Source organism: Numenius arquata, chromosome 3, assembly GCF_964106895.1.
Source record: "Numenius arquata chromosome 3, bNumArq3.hap1.1, whole genome shotgun sequence".
In the NCBI taxonomy this organism is placed as follows: Eukaryota; Metazoa; Chordata; class Aves; order Charadriiformes; family Scolopacidae; genus Numenius; species Numenius arquata.
Window position 1 is genome coordinate 499,280 of NC_133578.1, and position 21,285 is coordinate 520,564.

The 21,285-nt window shown below is 45.8% G+C and overlaps 1 protein-coding gene across 6 annotated transcripts in view; it reads right to left on the minus strand.

The window, feature by feature from the left end:
- Nucleotides 1–4,659: 4,659 nt before the first annotated feature.
- PKP4 (plakophilin 4) overlaps nucleotides 4,660–21,285 on the minus strand; it is a 48,861-nt gene continuing 32,235 nt past the window's right edge. For 4 of the 6 annotated variants that reach the window (XM_074145368.1, XM_074145367.1, XM_074145370.1 and 1 more), the window contains 11 exons: nucleotides 15,238–15,421; nucleotides 13,727–13,844; nucleotides 13,047–13,238; nucleotides 12,724–12,897; nucleotides 11,747–11,897; nucleotides 9,469–9,664; nucleotides 8,752–8,836; nucleotides 8,535–8,652; nucleotides 7,108–7,239; nucleotides 6,229–6,302; nucleotides 4,660–5,664 (listed from right to left, as the gene is read on the minus strand). In XM_074145368.1, the coding sequence (XP_074001469.1) occupies nucleotides 5,416–5,664; nucleotides 6,229–6,302; nucleotides 7,108–7,239; nucleotides 8,535–8,652; nucleotides 8,752–8,836; nucleotides 9,469–9,664; nucleotides 11,747–11,897; nucleotides 12,724–12,897; nucleotides 13,047–13,238; nucleotides 13,727–13,844; nucleotides 15,238–15,421 (1,673 nt within the window). In that variant the 3' untranslated portion in view covers nucleotides 4,660–5,415. The remainder of the gene's footprint in view (nucleotides 5,665–6,228; nucleotides 6,303–7,107; nucleotides 7,240–8,534; nucleotides 8,653–8,751; nucleotides 8,837–9,468; nucleotides 9,665–11,746; nucleotides 11,898–12,723; nucleotides 12,898–13,046; nucleotides 13,239–13,726; nucleotides 13,845–15,237; nucleotides 15,422–21,285) is intronic. The other 2 variants (XM_074145369.1, XM_074145371.1) reach the window with 2 other exon arrangements.

The window sequence follows — 21,285 nt, forward strand, 5'->3', positions numbered from 1 at the left end:
CATCATTCTTTGAATCACTGATTTCATGCGTAGGCTTAACCCTCCTCCTGATAGTTCCCCTGATGGAGCTGAGTGTCTGCCGGTTGGCTTCTGGGGTAACACTGCTGCTGGAGAGTGGTGGGTTCTCACCAGTCTTCATAAGGCCTCCAGTTACACCCTGATGGATCCGAGTCCAAACCCCACACTGGGTTAGTGACCAGCTGGTGTGAATGGTGGACTCTACCCTAGACATTTCAGACAGTCTGTACGGTGGCAGTGACGTGCAAAGCCTTCATGTGGCACGCTGACCTGCTCCCAGTTTGTCTTCAGTAATGCACGAAACGGAGTATGTAACACACAGGAACTTCTTTCATAGCTTTTGTTTCTTTACTTCACTTATTTAAATGTAGCTTTATATGAATTTGGTTCAGCAGCAGAGCCTGCTGTTCTCTGTTCTAGAGGGATATCTGGAAATACAGTCCATTGTCTACCCGATGTTCGTTTGTGTGTGCAGGATGGACGGCATGTTATCATGAATATACCTTTCCTAACCTTCATTTTAATAGCAAAACAATTGATATTAGCACTTGACATCAACAGCACACGAGGCTTATTTTCTCCAATAAACTCTATTGCAGAAGTCGCGTTTAGGCAGAGAGCATAGTGCAGAAGTAGGAAGTCAATGTAAAGCAGGAGGAGGCACCTCACTGTTAGGTGTGAGGATGGTTGACACCAGGCAGTGCTTTTTACAGAGCGAGTAATGCCTTCTAGTTGGGTTGGCGCGTACGGTGCACGTCTCTTAGGGCCTATGTCCATTAGTTTTTTAGAAAGTGATGCATCCGTGTGGAACTCTGCATTTGGTCTCAGTCCAGATGTGAGTCATCGCGTGGGAAATGTGAACATTCCCTGTGCTCTAAGCCATGGAAGAATGAAAAAATACACTTTCCCAGATGTTTTTTCCTCTTTTCACCAGAAAGTTATACAGAGAATGTAACTGTTCCGTAAGAGGGGGTAAAATGAAATTGTGCTAAAATCTCACAAAGCATTAAGTTACTTTTTGAGTAAACTCATTAAACATGTGCCAAACTTAGAAACACGTAACGAATCCTTTCCCTTCAAACACCCTCCTCGACAACAGGCAAGGCTGAGGGAAAAGTAAAGCGTGGCTGGTTTTCCGCGTTTCAGCCCTTCCTCTGTAGGAGGTTTTCCTTCTAAAGACTTAAAGCTCTGGCTTCTTTCCTTGGAAAAACGCAGGCTGTTGCTTTTCACCTGCCATGGATGCTCCAGCTGCCGAGACAGCCGACACAAAGCCTTTGGGATGTGGTGCGGTGGGTGCTTTGTCTCTGTTTTGGCACCCCCCGCTCTACCACGCTGCCATAAATGAACTTGCGCTCACGGCAGAGTGAAATTAAAGCCTCGTCTCAGCGACGGCTCCGTGTTTTCTTCTCAAAATTGAGAGCAGGCTTTGGACAGTTAACGTTTACTCTGAGAAATAATCCATTCCAGATACTCTACTGCAACTTGTCCCAGGTTTGCGGAGACAGAGCAGCGTCCCAGCCGGCCTGGAGGAGGTGCCTGATGCAGCCAGCGCCGGGGCAGCCGAGTGGCTGGTGCCTGCGCTAAGCGTGTGAGACACCGCGGTTCCGCTCGCTTGTCTCTAGCAGGCTGGTTTCGGAGTGGGTGTCCGGTGTGGAGAGCCGTACGGCTGGTGGTGGGTTTGACTGTCCTACCTCACGTTCACAAAACCCAATCAGAACCGCTTTTCTGGACTTAATCCAAGATTCCTCTAGAATATTCCAGTTGCACGTTTTAAGCATACCTGATTGGGTTTTATGAAAATAGCACATCCAGGATGATTACACTAGCATAGCTAATTATCATGTAATTATCAACTCTACTGTTAATTAAAATGCTCTAAAGAAAGCTAAGTAAATATTAAAAAAAGAAATTTGAAAAACCTAATGAGAGCAAAAAGAAAACTCCCTATTTTTTGACAATACATGCACTTTATACTGACGAATGCCCTGTAAGCTGTATGCATCTAAATTCAAAATATTTAGAATCTTAGATAAAGTAATGATATCTCTGGTTAAAGGAACTCACAAAGTGCCACTTTGATGGGATTGTGAGCCAAGGAAGACCCTGGCGGCTGGTTCCTGGCTTCCTTTGCAGCCAGTGACTTCTCCCACCCCCGCCACGGGCCCGGAGAGACCCTGGCAGAGCGCTCTGAACGTCACCCTGCTCCCCATTCCAGCTTCTCGCAGGTAAAACATCAAGGTCTTCTCCTTAACAAGAAGTAATTACACACTGCAAACAGTGCTTTGCGTACACCAGGTCTGTATCACGCGTGCTTTCGTTAAGGGCTTGGCTGGGAAGGATGGGGTTGCGGGCTGTTTCCCGTCTCACACTGGCCAGACGCAGTGACTGACCGTTTAGATGACAGATGCGCTAATCTTCTGAGTTCTGGATCCAGGCCCTGACAGTACCCAATCCCAAGCTGACGGTGGGGTGCTCAGAGGACACAGCCAGGGGCTCACTTCACATCAGGATGTCCTGCAAGTCCATGGCTGTGTTTATTCAAGACCACTCGCCCAGCGACCACCCAACGGAAAGCAGGCACCTCTTCTCATGAGAATGTGACCAAAAACAAAAAACAAGGAATAGTTTTATGGTCAGATGTTACGGGATCCACAATTCAGCGTATATGTTGCATTCACGTTGTGTTAAAGGCACGTTTTAGCTTTGGAAAATACTGTTACCTGCTTCATAGGAAATGTGCTGGGCAGTGAACATTGCTGGGGCGTGTGGAGCTTCTCATCCACCAACACCCCAAGTCCTTCTCCTCAGGGCTGCTCTCCAGCCATTCTCCACCCAGCCTGGATTTGTGCCTGGGATTGCCACATCCCAGGTGCAGGACCCTGCACTTGGCCTGGTTGAACTTCATGAGGTTGGCATGGTCCCACCTCTCCAGCCTGTCCAGGTCCCTCTGGATGGCATCCCTTCCCTCCAGCGTGTGGACCGCCCCACACGGCTTGGTGTCATCGGCAAACTTGCTGAGGGTGCCCTCGGTCCCACTGTCCATGTCTCCGACAAAGATGTTGGACACCACTGGTCCCAGTACCGACCCCTGAGGAACCCCACTTGTCCACAACCCTTTGAGTGTGACCATCCAGCCAGTTCCTCATCCACCGAGTGCTCCATCCATCAAATCCCTGTCCCTCCAATCCAGAGACCGGGATGCCGTGTGGGACGGTGTCAGTGCTTTGCAGCAGCCCAAGTTGAAAAGGGGCTACTTCCTCTTTGATGAAAACCAGTGGAACTTTTCAAATCTTCAAATTAGCATCGCCTTCTCCTAAGGACATCCAGTTTTTCAGAGATAACAATTTTTATCTTTCTCACTGGAGTATCAATCCGAATACCAAATTGTGAATACAACACATTTTAAAAACATTCTGCTTAAATTTATGCTCCTGACATTTTGAAACAGGCCCTGAAGCCGGAGTGCACTATGGAAGTGAACGACGACATGAAATCGTGCCCCAATTTCTTCCACACATTGTCTGAAACTACACATAAAGGGGAATTAAGCAACAAATATACCGTGCAGATAATTTTAATCAGTATAGCACCAAGGCATAACGTGTAAAAATACATAAATAGATGGGACAATAAGAACAAAACTAATGTAACGAACTCTGTATATATATTCGAGAGCATGGAAGATCCAACCTGGGGGTGTTGTCCCAAATCTTGCTGGTTTTGATCTTGAGGAAACGCCTCGGATGAGAAGCAAAAGTCATTCCATCATTCGGCTGCTTCCTTGGAATGAGCACCTCCCTCTGTTTCAGGGAGTTATTAGCGGATTCAGGGAAGCACTAAGGGACTGGGACCATTTCAAGCCCATTACTTTGGCTCTGAAGCCAATTGGACTCTTCCCGGGACAACGAACGGCCACGGAGGTGCACAGGGGGAGCTGCCCGGCCCCGGGTCGGGGCTCCCACCTCACTCGCTGCTGTTACTGCCCTCTCTGCCCCTTCACTCCTTTCCCCTTTCGCAGAGGGGGCCAAAGCAGCCCAGCCAATGAAGGAAAAGTGAATTTGCCTTTCAATGTAAAGCTGGAGCAGCTCCGCTCACCTTTCTCATTTCACTGCTGCCATCGGGACACCCGGAAACACTGAAAACCAAAAAGAAGTGCCATGATGAGGAACAATAATCCTGATTACAGACAGCGTAGAGGTAACAGATCTACGGGAGGAAGAAGGTATGTGATTTAGTTACTTAAAATAATCAAAGATTTTTATTGTCAATAAAACCAAGCAGAATGTAGTAAAAATGGAGACTATCATTTCTATGAAAGCAAGATCATCTTAATTTTCTTGGGGAGAGCAAGGGGAGGAGCAGAGGAGGGGTGGGAAGAAAACAGGATAGAGGTCGGAAATATCTTGGATTGCCCATATCAAAGGTAAAAATACCCGTCTCGAGAGTAGCAGGAGGAAAGTGTGTCATCTCAGCTTTGCTCTGCCAGCCTGGAAAACCAGAATATCCGCACTGAAGGAAGCTGGGAAATGGCCCAAATGTTTTGATATATTTAACCTCCTTAAAGCCATGCAATTAGACTTCATATTCATGGTATTTGTTTCAAGTATCACACACAGACAATGAAAAAAAAATGAGCAGGGAGCAGCTTTCCATGGATGAGACGTCCATATTTATTGTTATTCCATGTGCATAGAAAATGGCAGTGAAGATCCTTATGGAATGGGCGGGGAATGGGAGAGGGGAGACACCGGACTGGACTTTGTGCTTCAGAATTACAACAGGCATTTTTAAAAGTTGGGGTTTTTTCCTTTTAAAATTTATAACGTTTTCTTGGAATTGTTTTTGTGCACAATGTTTCAAATTGCTTTTAAAATGACAGACTGCGTTACAAATGGATGGCACTTGAACCCATGTGGCATTTCCATATTTACACCAACAGAGGAATTTACAAGACGGAATAGCGTACAATCCTGACATTTAGTAATAGCAATAAAACAAGGTCATCCATTGTATTGTTTCTGTACAAACTATCAGAACAAGACTTTTATTCACAGAAAAAAAAAAAAAGATCAGCTGTAATTTGCTCTGACCTACACGCTTTCCAAATTCATTTTACTCAATTCTCAAACCTTTCATCACGTCGCCCACACCCTCACCAGACTACAGGAGCTACAAGTAATTATACCTAACACCTAAACAGAGCAAAACACCATCCCTTCCAGGTTTTCTTCCTGACAATTCCTCACTCAAAAAGAAAAAAAACAAAAAAAACCCAAAAACCCTTCCTTGTTCCTTCTTTTATTTCACTTTCACATTTCACAACCGACACAGCAAACGAGGCCATTCCATTTCTTCCCAAGCAAGATGAGAAACACACCGTTGTTCTTCTCTTTGATGCTACACCCAGGAGTCGGGTGACCCTGGGTACTGTTCTGCTCGATAAGAAGATCGTCTGGTGGAATAAAAGTCTACGTAATTCGTGGTTGATTTCAGTCCGTACTGGGTTGTGTAATCTGCAGTAGCAGGAAAGTGAACGCGGTCGTCGAAATAGGGGTCTTCGTAGCTGTGTGGGGACTGCAGGTACAATCTGTAGGCATCGTAGTTCTTTCTGTTGGTGTCCTCTTGACTGTAGTACAATTGCTGATGCTGTTGACAAAATGACAGAAGAATAAGCTTTAGAAATAGAATTAGCAGAGATAATACTCGTTTCTCAAGCTTACACCCATCACACAGAACCCTTCCCTGCGGGTGCAGCTCTACCCGCGAGGACAGCAACAAGGGATTCAAACCTCTGTGAAACGCACCTCGTTTGTAAATGAAACTAAATGGGAAGAGCTCTGAGCCTGCCCGCCCCCCCTCCTGCATTCTCAGGGTGACTCTCCAAAAGCAGTACTTTGAGAGCAGAAGGAGAAAGTACAGAACCTGACCACACCTACCAAAAAACCCCAGTCAGGTCAGAAAAGTGGTCTCAGATCCCACCATAAGAAGAACACGCTACAAACGTGACTACAGAAAGAAAACCCAGGGGTAACGGCAGCAGAGGAGCAACCGTGAGCGTGAGCACAGGAGAGCCCGGAGACTGACTGCGCCACAGACACGCTCCGCAGAAAGGGCGCCGGTGTTACGGAGTGGACTCCGGCTGCCCCCAGTCCCATCAACCGCTGCAGGTTGTGTTACCAGGGTCACCTCAGAACAGAACTTGGGAGTCACCTGTAGCCGCCTGTTCTGTTCTCTTGCTGGTGAGGAATAGGAACTGATGTAAATTGGTGAAGGTTTGCTGGAACCTGCGAGAAAACAGTTCACGGCGTAAACTTCAGTCTTTACTCTCTCATTTACAAGTCTATTTGCTTCTATTTTACCCAGAAGAAATTATGCAGCACCCAAACAAGTCTGCAGATTTTAGTATCTACTAATAATATAACATAACTCCATAAAGGCAAATTTCGTCCCTCAGCAGTAGTTACATTGAAACCAAGAGGCTTTTTTGTGTGGCTGGTTTTTGTTTTACAGACAAATAACCTTTAAAACAAGGAATTTCCTTCTCTTTAGTCACTGCCATCTCTGTTGGTTTGTGACTTGGGTCAAATACTAAGAAGGAAAAGGGAGATCAGGGAAAAGGTGAAATCTTGGTACAATTTAATAATAGAATAGTATTATATTATTATAATATACAACCACATGTTATTATTTATAATATAATAACAATATTATAAACATATAAAATAAAATAGTATACAACATATAATAATAAATTATATAATATATAATATATTTTATATATAATAATAAATAATAAACAATTTTCTGTAATATGATTTTAAATAAAAATAAACATTCGAATTCTGAACACCTCTCACCTCCCAGCACATCAACAGCCCCGCTCTGACTCCGGCGGTTACAAAGAGCACGGCAGAGACAGAGGAAAAACCTGCTCTGTTCCACACGCAAGGAGTGTAATAAATAAAAGTGGAAACAAGGTTAGGTAGCAACAAGCTGCTGGTGCAACTGTCCATATTGTGATCGTACCAACTCCTCATACAAGGACTATTTGTGTATTCTGGTTAAAAGTCCACCGAACCGGTAACTTACCAGTATAAATGTCTTTATGTGTAATGACGTCGCCTTGGTTATTATAATACTGCATAGAAGGTTGTGTTCTGTCGTATTCAGAGCGGGGTTCTCTAATTCCTAACAGAGCCGGAGATGAGGACGTGCTGCCAACTGAAGGAGAGAGAGATTAACAGTCAGCCTGTCCCACACCCGGCCTCCTCCGTGTCCTCTCCTCGTCCCTGTCCCACACCTGCCCTCCTCTTTGTTCTCATCCCCTCCTCCTAACACCTGCAACCGAGACAGGAGACCGGATCCACTTCTGTTTGCAGATGATGTCATTTGTTTGCATTTAGATGCTGATACTCCTGCTAACGCTCATGGGTTTATGTACGTTTTACTTAAACAGAGCGTTGTACGGCACTGGCCGAAGGACTCAGTCCTGCGCGTCGCGCTGCGGCCGCTGAAGAAGCTCGGGGCACCAAGGACACGCTGCTTTCCCTCCCTGTGACGCTACGGGGATATTCTCGTAGGAAACCAAACCCCTGTTTGAGTCCTTGCTTTTCAAGTCAACCATGTCATGAAGGAACGTGCGAGCGTCGTCACTTTTATGTAAAGAAGTAATTAAACAGGAGTATTGTAGGAACCGGTCACTTATTTCAGCAGTCATGGCAGACAGGTATTTCTCGGTATTAACAGATTATTCACGTAAGACTAGACGAGTAAACTGGATAAAATAAAATGCCAAATGAAGACAATATGCAAGGCTTTGGGTAGGGCTTGTATCAGCCCCCTCATGAAGAGCTAAGTCCTAGCACTGAAGATGTTAAAGGAACAAAGGTGAGAAACAAACGAGGAGTCGGAAAAGTAAGATTTTTGTGTGTGCTTTGCCCATCCCAATGGGACGTGGCATCACTGGGAACGGAAACAGAGTCCCTGCTATTGGTCTGTTGCTTTCTATCGAGTCCCACGTTCTGTGAGGCTGCACCTACGGCGCCAAGTGAGGGGCTTGGGAGAGGGAGGTAGCTGGTGCAAAGCCCAGGTGTGTCCTCTGGGTGTTTCAGGGGGCACCACATCCAGCCTGGCCCACGAACGAGAGCCCGCGAGCAGCCGGCGCTCATTCCTGGTCTGGAAGCGGCTGATCCAGCTTCATCCCAGAGGAAGACAATTCCCACATTGTGAGACTGCAGCTTGATTTGCATCAGGGAGTAAGCGGGGGGATTTGATTCAAAGTGCTCCTTATCCAAACTAGACTTAGAAACATCCCTGATCCTGTGGAATCCGAGGCTGCCAACAGTAACAGCCATGGGAACACTCGGAATACGTGATGTGCTTACGGTTAAATACAGAGGAAGGACAGCAGAACCTCCCAGTTTCAGACAGAATTAGTAGCAAACTGTGAGGCTCTTTGAGTTACAACAATGGGGTGGCGGGTGCCTGTCAGGAAATCTCTCCATTTGGTGACTGACCTGACTGTATGACCGGTGACATCTGCTGATTTGTTGTCGATAAAGAAGGATGTGATTTGAATCTCTCTCGCTCTAGTGTTGATACCGGTGTAATAAAATGACTTTGATTCCACCCATCCTGGGGCAAAAAATAAAAACCATCAAAATAAATTGCTTTTCATGAAATGAGGAGTTTTAGTAGAACTGTTTTCCAGTGTTGGCCAATTTTGCAGCTTACCTTTTTGTAAATGCTGCGGAGATCTCGGTATTGCCATAAGGTGTTCAGCACCTGGGCGGCTGCCTTGACCACCTTCAGCGACGACCTAAGGCAGTGAAGAGTAGGACATGATTAGAAAAGCCACTTCATTCCACTTAAAAAGAACAATATTCCTGCGCTACAACAGCCTAACCCTTGATGCTGTGAAGCCCGTCAGGTCACCTCCCCTGGCCTCGGTAACACGTTCCTGCGGGGCCGGGGCGCGCAGTCCCCGCTCGCTGTTCAGTCCCACTCCCGCAGACCCCGCTGGCTGGGAAGCTGCTGGGTAGGGCAGGTTTCCCCACAGCCCCCCAAAGGGCCGTGCTGGATCACGAGTAGCTATCGCGATACCTCCCGACAAAGGTGCTAACGTGTTCGGACTTTGAAGAGCTCTAAATATTCTATTAATCGTGTAGGTGTTCAAGAGGGGACAATTCTTTTCCTAATACCATTTAACCTGACCAGGCCCATCGGTGCCATTACTGCGCCTAACCGAGGAGCCTCCGAGAGCCGCAGGCAGGGAACAGGCAGAGCCGGTGGCACCGCCTGCCCCTTCTCCCAGCGCCAGTCAGGCTTTGTCACCTGCTCAGCTCGGCGCTGCACAAGCACATCCTTTAACTCACAAAAATGTTTCCCGCATCCTTAAGCGTTTTCAACGGACTGGAGAAACCGTCCGGGTGTGAAGTGTCTCCCACTTGCCTGTCCCCCCGTCCCTTGGTGATGTTCACCAGCTTCTCTATCCCTCCCGTGTCGGCCAGGGCTTTGGCGTTCTCCATGTTCTTGCTGGTGACCTCGTGCAGAGCGCAGCAGATGGCGGCCACCGTCTCGTCGGACAGGATGCTCGAGCCGTTGCTCCCCGGAAGGCGATTAACCAGATCTCGCATCGCGTATTTGCCTAGAAAAACCCATCAATGGGACCAAGTGAAAAAAATACGTTTTGGCCGTTCAGCTTTGAAACGACAGGACTCATCACAAACCTGCACCTGGGAGCAGTAAGAAACACAGGATCAAGCCCATGGAAACCTTCCAAGAATTCACATTTTACACACAGGGTCAAGAGAGACTAGTTGTGAATTTTTTTTTTTTTTTTCTTTTAGCTTAAAAAATGTGAGAAGTTGCAATTTTGCATTAAAGCAGGAGCATTTGTAAAGAGGAATTGTTTGGAGGAAGCAGAACCCCTCACGGGAAGGTGTCACACTATTGATTATGACTGAAGGAGCGGTGCACATTCCTGGGTTTGTTTATGGGGAGGTTAAAGAAGCCCTTTCAGCACCTGGAATTTTTTTTTTTCTCTCAGACAATCTGTGCACCTTATTTGTGACTCACAAGGGATCAGATCTCGCCCGTTCAGATTTCTGCCTGGCGCACGGGAATAATCCCCCTGCAGACAAAGGAAATGAACTAAAGCCAAGGCATTCCGGTTTCCCTCTTTAGGCTGTGCTGTTAATTGAGTGATTAATTGATTTTATTGCAGACATGTATTTGTACGTAGCAGTGACTAATGAATAAGCTTTACACAAAGCCATTAGCGATCTATTTGTGTAATGTGCCTGAGGGAAAAAAAAATATCCAAAAAGGAATTCTGCAAACTAAAGGAACAGCTTTTCAAACTCATTGGAAGGCTCCCCCGGCTGCGCTGGGCAGAGCAGCGCCTCTCACCGCCCGCCCCCAGCAGCCCTTATGGTGCTCTTTGCTGCAGTCTCCTGTTTTCTTCAGAGTTCAGACCATGTAAACCCACCAATTCCTGCCCCTACCACCGGCAGAAGAGTTGCATAAAATAGATGAGTAGCGTGGGGTAATTTATGACACGCTTCACATCTCAAATTATTTTATGCAAAGACGACTTTTGGAGTGTATCTGGAAAGCCAGTAAATCTTTCATAGTCAGGGCTTTGGCAGGGAGAGAGAGCAGGTGGAGGTAAATTCCTGAACTGAAAAGTTCTGCCAAGAAGGGAAAAAAAAGTCCTGAAAAGAGAGTGTCACCCAAGTGTGACCTGTGTATGGCTGGTGCTACGGAACAGAACTTTCTGGTTACTAATTGCTTACGTGTGCAACCCCTACGCTGCAAGAAAACAAGTTCTGAGCATCCAAATTAGAGAAGCTTCAGAAATATATAACAAAATTCTGTTCACCTGCACTTATTTTTTTGAGAATAACGATACCCTTAGCTGTACAAATGTTGTTATGTACTTATCCCGCTACTCTACAGCACAGAAAATGCTTCTCTAACAGCAAGGAACTGCTTTAGCCGCGTGTTAGCAGGGCTCATTCAGGCCACAGCGCTCTGGAGCTGAGGGTGAGGCAGGTTCAACGCTTGCCGTAACAGACTGAGATTCCTCATCGAGGCAGAAAATACCTTGTTTGGGGTTTTTAAACGCTAGAGGAGAATGGCACAGATGAACACATAAAGCATTAGCTATTAAAATTGCCCAAAGGAAAACAGTAAGTTTTTCTAGCAAGCACCCTTGTTGGTTACTTAATTCAGCAAAGACACGTCTGTGCTGCTCTACACCTGGGTTTCCCTGGAAATGCATTGCTAGGAGACCATTTCTTCCCTCTCTCCCTACCCAACACTATTAAAACAAGTATTTCCTGATGTGCCGGCAGCAGAGCTGTCCCATCCTCTGAGGACATGTAAGGGACATCGAAACCCTGGAGAAGGTTACCATTTAGCTCTGAGGCAGGAGTTGTGTTTTCCACCACATTTTGTAGTGACAGTTTCCTGTCCAGATGAGTTTTGCTGAGGTGACTTCCACCCACGGCAAAGAGACTGCCCTGCATGATGCTAAAGACAAACTAAAATGTCAATATTACTCTGAAAAGCTACTGCTGTCAAAAAGGTGAATTTCTGTGGCACGACTGACATGGTCAGTGCACTCGCACCCGCTATTTCTATGGTGGAACCTCATCCCAGGGTCTTTTCCGTGCTGGGTCGGACAGGCTGGAAATGGTGCTCTCTTCAGCGCAGCCTCACTCACCGATGAGCTCCTTGTTCCGCACGTCCAAGGCCATGTTCCTCAGGGCGGTGGCCACGGAGGAGACCACGCGGTCGTTGTCCATCCTCAGCAGCTCCACGAGGATGGGCAGCCCCTTCTCCTTCCGGACAGCGGCTCGGATGTACGCTGCGAACTGCAGCAAAGCTCTGCTTACTCACAGACCTGCGACATTCCCACTGAAACAGCCTCTCACCACATTGCAATTCTCAAGCGTATTAGGGGGGATCTTCCACAGAAAAGATGCCATCTTAAATGCCCGTCTTCTCTGTTATTATAAAGGGCTGGCTCTGTTTTTTTTCACTTTTCCTCTTACAAAGTAATGTTTAAAAGAAGTGGTCTAACAGATAAAATATCTTAATAGATGACAAATTACTGAAAAGGGAACACTGTTGGTTTGATTTTTTTTTTTTTTAAGATCAATTTTATAACGGTCATAAAATGAGAAACTCTTAGCTGGTTTTCTGCAAGCAAAGGAAGCAATTAACATTTCCTTTTTTATCTCTCCATGGCAAATACATAACATTAATAAAGTGTTCTCATCTGGTGCTTTTTAACATATTGCATGCAAGGGCCACGGAAATAAATAATACAAATAATAAAGCAAATACAAACAATTTATTTATGCTGCTCTGACAGTACCTTCCCACCAGCACTCACATAGAAGATGATGGAAGATTATTTTGACCTGATATACACTGGAAGAAAGCCTTTTCTGTTTATTTAAAGTAAATGTTACCAATTTCAAGGCCAATTTCCATATTGCTCTTCCTGTCTACCATCTGTGTCACTGCACTGTAGAAATCCCGCTACTGTGGCACGTCGGCACGAGCGATGCACACTAGAGGGGAACGCTCAGATGCACACTGGAAAATTACCTGCTTCTGCCAAACATGTTCCAGTACCTTATTAAAAACCCAGCTAAAATACAGCGGTAGGAGGAAGAGTAGGACTTGACGCACCTTCCAGTTGCCGGCAGAGAGGTTCTGGAGTGACCCGGCGGAGCCCTCCAGCGTGGCCGGATTGGAGCTTTCTGCCAGGAGCGTTAGGTAGGGCTTCACCACTGAGGGGTGCCACAGCATCTCCACCCCTTTTGGGGACTTGGAAAATCCGGGGATAGGGCCAACTCCGTCCCACTGGGGAGCAAACACAGATTCGCAACCACGTGAAACTCCACATTTTCACTCAAGACCAAGACATGATAGTTTTCCCTCAAGCTACGTACTGCCCCCATCAACAGCTAAACTGCAGCTGATGTATTTGTCATACAAGGAAAACGGCAAACCTGATCCTCCTGTGAAGTTTTTTTTTTCTTCTTCTTTTTTTTCCCCCAGCAACTTGGCTCCGAATCTTTGCTGGGCGACTCTTTCCCGAGCAAGTCATCCAGTTCGTTGATTCCCAGCAGACGTGCCTGAGGGACCTCCAGTTCCAAGCGGTAAGAAAGGTTCCTCAAGGTACACACACAGTTTTCCACTGTCTGAAGGCAAACCAGAAAGATGTCATGTAACTGGTTACTTTCTTACATGGTGATAAAGCAAACCAAGCAAACGAGGTAGAGGCGAAAAGGCATTTAAATTCTAATTCTGGGCCTTGGGTGTTGCTTTGTCTGCGTTTCTGGGACAACTGCAATCTCTCTCCTGATAACCTCAAACATGAAATTATTTACAACAGTAATCTCTACTATAGTGGCTTATTTTTTAGTATTCTGAAAATGAAAACCACAAGAGCTTATTATTATTTTATTAAAGAATGAACACTTCAACACTGATGGAAATGAAAAGCACAGAACACATTACGCTGTGTTACAGAGCAGGATTTGATTGCGCGTCAGCAAACCGGGGCTGGGAGAGAAGACCAGTCGAGCTAAGCACATCACAGTGCTAAATTACACTACACTAACCCCAAAAGATCCTACCAGACACCGAGTTTGGCACTAAAAATCCCTAAGGAGAAAGGCGCACACACCTTGCTGTCGTAATCGGAGGTGTTGACGCAGGTGTGGATCACGTAGAGCAGGGAATCCACCAGCCCATCGCAAGACCTCATCTGCTTCCGAGCTTCTTCCCCTGCGGAGCTCAGGTTCCTGAAGGGGAAGGATAAAGGAACAGTGTTCACAGACAGACATACAACCGCTCTATTAGAGACTCTGCAGAAGCTTTTTATGCAGCTGATTGAGAAGTTAAAAGCAAACATACCATTTTGTGCAGCAGCCCCCTGCCCCCCCAGTTCTTATAAAAGAGAAATGATTCAAACCCGCCGTTTCAAGATAGCATGGACTCACTGCCAAGCCCGGCCACAAGAACCCGGTCACCCAGCGTTCTCCAACCCCAGCCCCCGTGCTGTACAAGCCCAGGTCTCTGGTTGTACGCGCTGGAGCTGGTGGCTGGGCAGGGAACACCCTCCGGTGCCCCCCTTCCAAAGGGGATCCATCAGTGGCCTGTTGTGCGGCGCAGCCTCGTTAACACCTGTAATGCTGCTGCCCAGAGAGGTACAGCTGTATCAGGGTGCAGGGAGAGGAAAAGGCTGCACCGCGCTTTGGAACGAGCGGCGAAGGATGCAGATGTAGACAAGTGTCTGCCTTCCAGGCCACCACGCCGCAGAGCCGGGGGGACGCTGTGGCTGGGCACCCACCCAGCACGGTGCCACCGTGCCGGCGCAGGGACCTGCCTTTCCTCCGGGCACCACATTCCCCTGGCCGTGCTGGCACAACCCCGCCTTCAAAGCACCGAAAACCTCCCCGTCTCAATCACAGCCCCATCCACAACAACTAAGAGGCAGTTTCTGAGAACATCCCCAGGTTTAGAAGGGGTTCCAGCAACTCAACAGCAATTCCAGCTCTGTTCAAACGCAGCCGCCTTACTCTGCTGTTTAACAGCACACAATTTGAAATCTCATAAATTAAAATTATAAACAAGCCCACAAATGAACAGCAATAGCTCATGTACCACCCCCGGGCCCTGAATTCTCTTTCCAGATATTTTAGTTTTGCCTTTTATTATTCTGAATACGTTTTTCTCTTCTTACAGCTGTTTGAGAAATCCACAAAGGGACTAGTCAAACACTTCTTTGCTGTTCTATATGCATATACAAACATAATTAAATGTATACAACAATAAAGAACACCAAAAGCACATTTTTTCCCCCAAGTAACATTCATAAGCCCTGCAAAAAAATTGCAGTAATTAATAGGTAAAAAGTGCAATGATAGTAATTTATTAAAAAACCACCCAAAATTTAACCACTAGCCTTTATGGGTAGCAGCATCTTAGTGACCAACTTTGTACTTTTCATATTTTTCTAATATGGAAAAAAAAGAACCCAAATGCAAAAGCTGCCTTTGTATGTATGTATGTATAATGTATATATGCAATTCATAGAATGCGACAAACCTTTTGCTTAAAAATTACAGTACAAAAAGGACCTGTTGGATAACACGATTACTCTGTAAAAGGGAATCTTCCGGAACAGCAAATCACCTGAGGCATCCTGTGGTATTGCGCAGAACCAGAGAGGTCTGAAATTTAATTTTATGATCATCATCAAAGGAAGAACTGTTCCATCCGGAATGTGGCACTATCACAGTGTTCGTTAGTGTCGACAGAGCGTCTCTAATGATTGTCATCTTCACCGCGTCGCACGAAGACAAGTTCCAGAGAACCCCTTAAGACAAGATTTCCATTGCAGTGAAGTCAGAAAAGTCTTGGCAAACAAGTGTAAAGCGACAGTACCAACATGAGACAGCACTTTAAACGGGAGAAAGAGAATTTACCTATGCAAAACCAAAAGAAATAGAAATATTCTGCAGTGTAACTGTAATATTTTTCCAGCATTATTGGCTGATAAGCGCTCAGAAAAGCTGCCATTAAAAGATCCACTTTACAGACTGAAATGAATATTTCTAAACTTCAGATGTAAGGTGTTCCACAGCCATCGCTCCCGCTGCCTGCCTGCCGCGGAAGAGCGGGAATGCGAGATGGCAACCAGAATAACCCCAACAGCCCAGCAGCCGGGTCTCCCTCAGCGCTGAGAAGAACAGGCACGTCCGTGAGCAAACACCCTTCACTTCTCCAGGACAACTCCTCAGCAGCAGCACACGCCGACTGCACCTGCTTCAGGTGTTAAAGTGTTCAGAGATTATCGGTGATGCCATCACACACCCACTCCAGACTTTTACGTACTTTACTCCACACCCACTTTTACCCACACGGTAAAAGTATTATTTATGACTTTTTAACTCCAGCTCCTGTGCAGAGAGACTTCCAGTAACAGAAGAGAACTGGCTACAAACTGGGAAGTGAAAAATTAACTTAAAAAAAGTACTCTTTAAAGTTGTTGTGTAGGGTTTTTTCATTGAAGTTTTGAGCGATTCTCAAAAACTGTTTATTGCTTCACCAAACTTCGTGTTGTATTACATTTACACACCCAAAATAAGCTGGTTTACTTATTCCTCAGGTTTAACAGTTTGATTACGTAAAGCAAGCTATTTCAAATCCATATCCAATTTCATGCCATAAATCTCTTCTTTAGCGAGGGCTTAGAGCCACAGAAGAGTACTTCATGGGTAACTAACAGTGAGAGATCTAATGCTTCACTGGCCTAAAGCTTTCAGTTTTTGAGACCTTATTTCACGCCATTTGTGATAAAAACCAGAAATGAGATCTCACCTAAACCTCCTCCCTGCCCCCCAATGTTTGCTGTTAGAGCAAGTTATGCAAGAGGAAAATTCCATTTTGAGTCCCAGACTGCTATTAGTTACCCCACGCAGAGAGGGAAACAGGGTGCTGGACTCTGTGACCCAGCTTTGACCGTCCCCGTGCGCGGGTGCTGACAGGGAGGTGAATCCCCCAGCCCTTACGTCCCACTGCCCCCGAGCTCGTGGCAGCCAGAGCCACAGGGTGCCCTGCAATGACACCCCACGCCCCGGCACCGCGGCACCCACGAGTCTGGCACTGGCTCCCCACACAGGGACGTGGCACCCCCTGCCCTCCCCCGGAGGACCCCACCTCAGAGCCTCACTGAGGGACTGGAAGAGAAGAGCCAGCAGCATCGTTTCTCGTAGGTGGGCACAAGGGCAGGGACCAGAGACCGGCTGCAGGACCTCCCAAACCCCAGCCCTCCAACAGCCGTTCCACTCTGGCAACATGGACCTGTCCGTCAGGATTACCTGGGAGCGTTCCTACAGCAAATCACTGGAGTTCACTCAGTGACCACGTCAAAACTTCCCCAGAAGCTAGACTCTCAAGGAGGTAGTTTGATTAAATGACTAATGATTTATTACCCCTGCCTTCATTATGTGAAGGCAAAAGCTCTCACCAGGACACTTTACTTCTTAATTTGGGAGAATTCTTTGGCTATTTATTCTACAAAGTAGAACTGTGTATTACACAGCCCTTTAGTCTCCATGTCAAAAATGAGAACACAATCTCATCATTAGTACAGCACTTATCTTAAGACAATTGGGACCAAATCTAGCACTTATTAGAAGTATTCCTGAAGGCAAAGGCAGTTATAATTTGGGAAGTTTCCACTGAAAGATAAGGAAAATGGTGGTAAGAGCTGGTACAAGGCTGTGTTAAGGTCTAAGAGACTTCTGGGATTACAGTATAATTTTGTATGCCATTTAAATAACAGTGTCGTCTTATTCCTCATTGTTGTGGAGGCACACTTAAAAACAAGTATTTAACTGTTACAAAATCATCTGCCAAAGTCCAGAGTGACAATTTGAAACCGTAAGTAGAGGATGAATTTCCAAAACATTATTCTTCACCAGCCATTAGCTGCAGCTCCCCTCATTCTGGAAGGCCGGTGACCATCCCACCCAAACAGCTCTGCGTAGCAAGAGGTGCCGAGTCCCTCATCCAGCCCAGCGGATCCCTCCTGTCCCCAGCACACCGGGGTCTGAAGGAGAGGAACTTCTGCTCCCTGCGCTCGTTACGCTTCAGTTTGTGTATAACACAACTGATGGCTTCAGCCGGCCCCGTGGTCCTTGCTGAGTCTGTGCACGTACTATAAAATACAGCAGAAAAATCACACACCACTCCCAGTGCCTGGCATCGCCTAGAGGAGAGGAACACCCGAGGAGAGAAGGCTGAAGTTGAAAAGATGTCAGCATTGTATCAGCATTACCAGGCACATAATTCTCAATGGAGGAAGGAAATCAGCAGTAACAGTGCCGGGGAAAAATAAAAAAAATAAAAAAAATTAAGTGAACTTTGCAGGAGAGTTTAAAACGCCGTATCAGAAAGCTTCGGCAGTTCTAATGAAAAGCAGGTCTTTTTGTTTCCTTTTTTTGCTCAGGGACTGCCTGCAGACTGTGGGTGATCATCCGCTGCCTCTGCAGGTTCTACACAGTGCTCCCAAGTACTTGGGATTGTGTACAGAGTAGAATTTAGGCTAATATTATAGTAAAAAGAAAATTGTGAAAGGAAGCTATATCCATTTGGCAGAGTGCTTAGATTGCAAACTCGTGTGGGACTTGCAGCTATTTCTGCACTGTCTCAAAAGCTTCCTCAGCTGCCTGGAACTGCAGAACCCGAGGTCCCTCTTCCAAAAACACACGAGCTACAATGCCCAGCGTCAGCACTGCAAGAAGGCAATGGCTCAGGAAGATGAGGCTGTGCATACAAAGGATGGTGCTGCTGGACGGAGAACAGCATTTCTCAGCTGAGCTGGCAGGGGTGGTACTAATCTGGAGAAATGAACTATGAAGAATTGCCAGGACCATCAACCAGCACCTCTTTGCCTGTTAAGGACAGAGCTTTACCACACAGCTGAGCTGGTGACTAATTGTTGCTGGGATTTGTGCTTTCTTCCTGCCTTCCAGCTATGAAACGGTGCTGCTCCCCCAGGTTCTGCGCTGTCCTCCCCTGACCTTTTGGGAGGAATCCTGACAGAATCCCAGCCCTGGCTGTTCTGTGGGACGGCACGGTCTGTGGCTCATCCCTGCGGCTGAAAATCGGATGGAAATGGAGAAAAGTTCTCCATTAAGGTATGTGTCCAACTCACTCTCTCTGGAAACTGCAGTAGTGGAGCACACCGATGTTTCTTGCTTTGTAACGCGTGACGGGGCTCTTCCTGAGGGTCTCTTGAAATAGACTCGATTGTGAGAAACTGTGCCTGGGTTCAGGAACGTGCACACTCTGGTTTCCACCTCACAGAGGGTTTTCTGCTGCGTGAGCCTTCCAAGAGATGGGATGCTGAAATCCCCAGGCTGATCCCTGGCGTGCTGGCCGCAGAGCAGAGCCATAGACCCGGGACCACCCTTCAGTCCCTTGCCGGGGACGGAGCTCCCGGGCACCCTCGGGGAGACACCAAGGGTGTTTCTGCTGCCCAGCGCTGGAAGGGGGGCACAGTGAAGCTGTGGAAACCAGCAGCCGTGCTGGTGTGAGAACCAGCGCCCCCCAGGGAGGGCTGGGGCTGGAATCTAAGGAGATGGCGGCAGTTACCAAAGAGAGAGGTTTCCCTTCCAAGGGTGCCCTGGCTCAGGGGCCACACAAACTGCAGCCGGCGGGGCGAGCTCGGGGAAGAGCGACCCTCTGCCCATGCATTCCAAAGCACAACTTCTTATTAAAAACTTTTTAAAGAAAATGTATTTCTTCATTTTCATATAATGATTATGAGAAGTGATTTAGCACATTTTACTTTCTGAATAATCTACAGCCGTTAAAAACATGACCGACTTCCCTCTTAAAACATCCTCGATGTTTTGCAATTACGCTTCCTATATTTTTTACAGAATTCAGTTTCCACTTCTTTATCTCTCTGCATTTCCATCTTGTCCTTTCAGTTACTGTTAATTAAATATAGACCCCAGTATTCCTACTGCTTCCTAACTCCTCTAAAACATGTTTGTGCCATTAAGCCCTCCCCCAATATGCCAGCTTTTCAAAGTCTGATGAGTTAATCTTTAAGGCACATTCCCAGATAATTTCTGAGGTTAAAAGATTGCTTTTGATTAAATAATTCCTCATGTGAAAAATATCTATCCAGATTGCAAGAAGTTTGTTATTCTAATTTCACTTATCTGGGATAATAAAGTTTTCATCTATCTAGCTGCATATTAAAGTGAACTGGATGAATTTCACTTGCAACGACACCAGATGTTCCTGTTCCTGCTCAAAGGCGGTTGATACTGCTCATGAGGAAAGCAGGATCCATTTAGTGAGGAAGAAAGACCATCCTCAGGAAAGAGAGAAGCACTGTACTTCATCAAGAAATGTTACACTGGGAAATCCATTTTATATGTAACATTATGAATAAACTACAGCAGTAATGAATAGTGCTAATTTTAAACTAGATATCAGACATTCAGTGCTTCTACTGGTGCAGATTGATACTAATTTCTCTGTATTTACATTATTTTAATCTGGGAACACAAAGTAACCCAGGTATGGTTTGCTAGTTTTAGTTCTGACACAGGTGGAGCTCATTAATTATTAAACAAATAATCACTGGATCTTTTCCCCCTCTTTTCTTTATATTGCTATTTATAGAAAGCATTTAAAAACCCCTAAGCTCCCAAAGTCTGCAGTGGATTCTTCTTGAGCATTCAGCACTGGTCTATCTCTAGCAGAAGTCAATGCCACCGACTTAACCAGAGGACAATTAGGCCAAAACTTTCCATTTTGTTGTAGCTGGTTAAAAAAAAAATATTAAAAATACATGTGCTAAAAAGTGTGTGTCACTTTTTCTGAAGTAGTAATCTAATTAGAATTCAAATTAAATACCATATTTATTTGAAAAATCTTTTTACTTACAGATGATGTGCTATATCTTTTTTACAAGATACAGGTTTTACACAGTAAGTTTTCTTTTCTTTTTTTTTTTTTTTTTTTAATAGCTACTAAATACCTTCTATAATCAAGAATTTGACTTTGGCTTTCTCTGTGGAACCATCCCTAACACCTTAAAAGCACCAGTAATTTAGATACATAAAACATGAATTCTGTAGAGCAGACATGGCAGCTAATGTGCAATTCCAGCTGTAAGTATTCCATTTACATAATTTCTTAGGGAAAAATTGCATGTTTCCAGAGAGAACATGAAAGCTGCAGGTTATCTTAATGCTTGCTTATGTGGAAAATACTTAAGGAAAACAGCCTCTGTGTGAACCTAAATGCGTTGGGCACCTTCTGTACAAAGTCCTCTCTCCACTTCGTAGCTTTTCCAAAGGGGGCAGTAACTGGGAAAGGCTCCTGGAGTGGCGCCTCGCTCCCCTCTGACGCCAGCCCTTTGGGCAGCTTTGCTTGGCAGGTACGTAGCCAAGCTTCACAGCTTAACAAAATCAAATGAGGGAGCTACTAAAACTTGAAAGAGGAACTGTTTAAAGAAAGTGAAAACTCTGCTTTTTTTTCTATCCTCTCCTATTTTTCAATCCCCTAAAACCTTCATAGACAAATCACCCCCATATTAAGAGAAGGAGACAGCAGATGTACACAGTACCCAACAATTCCATCTTGTGTTGATGGAAATGAAGTCCCTTTGTGTGTCAGAAGCACAAATCATTTATTATTTCTGCATTTTCA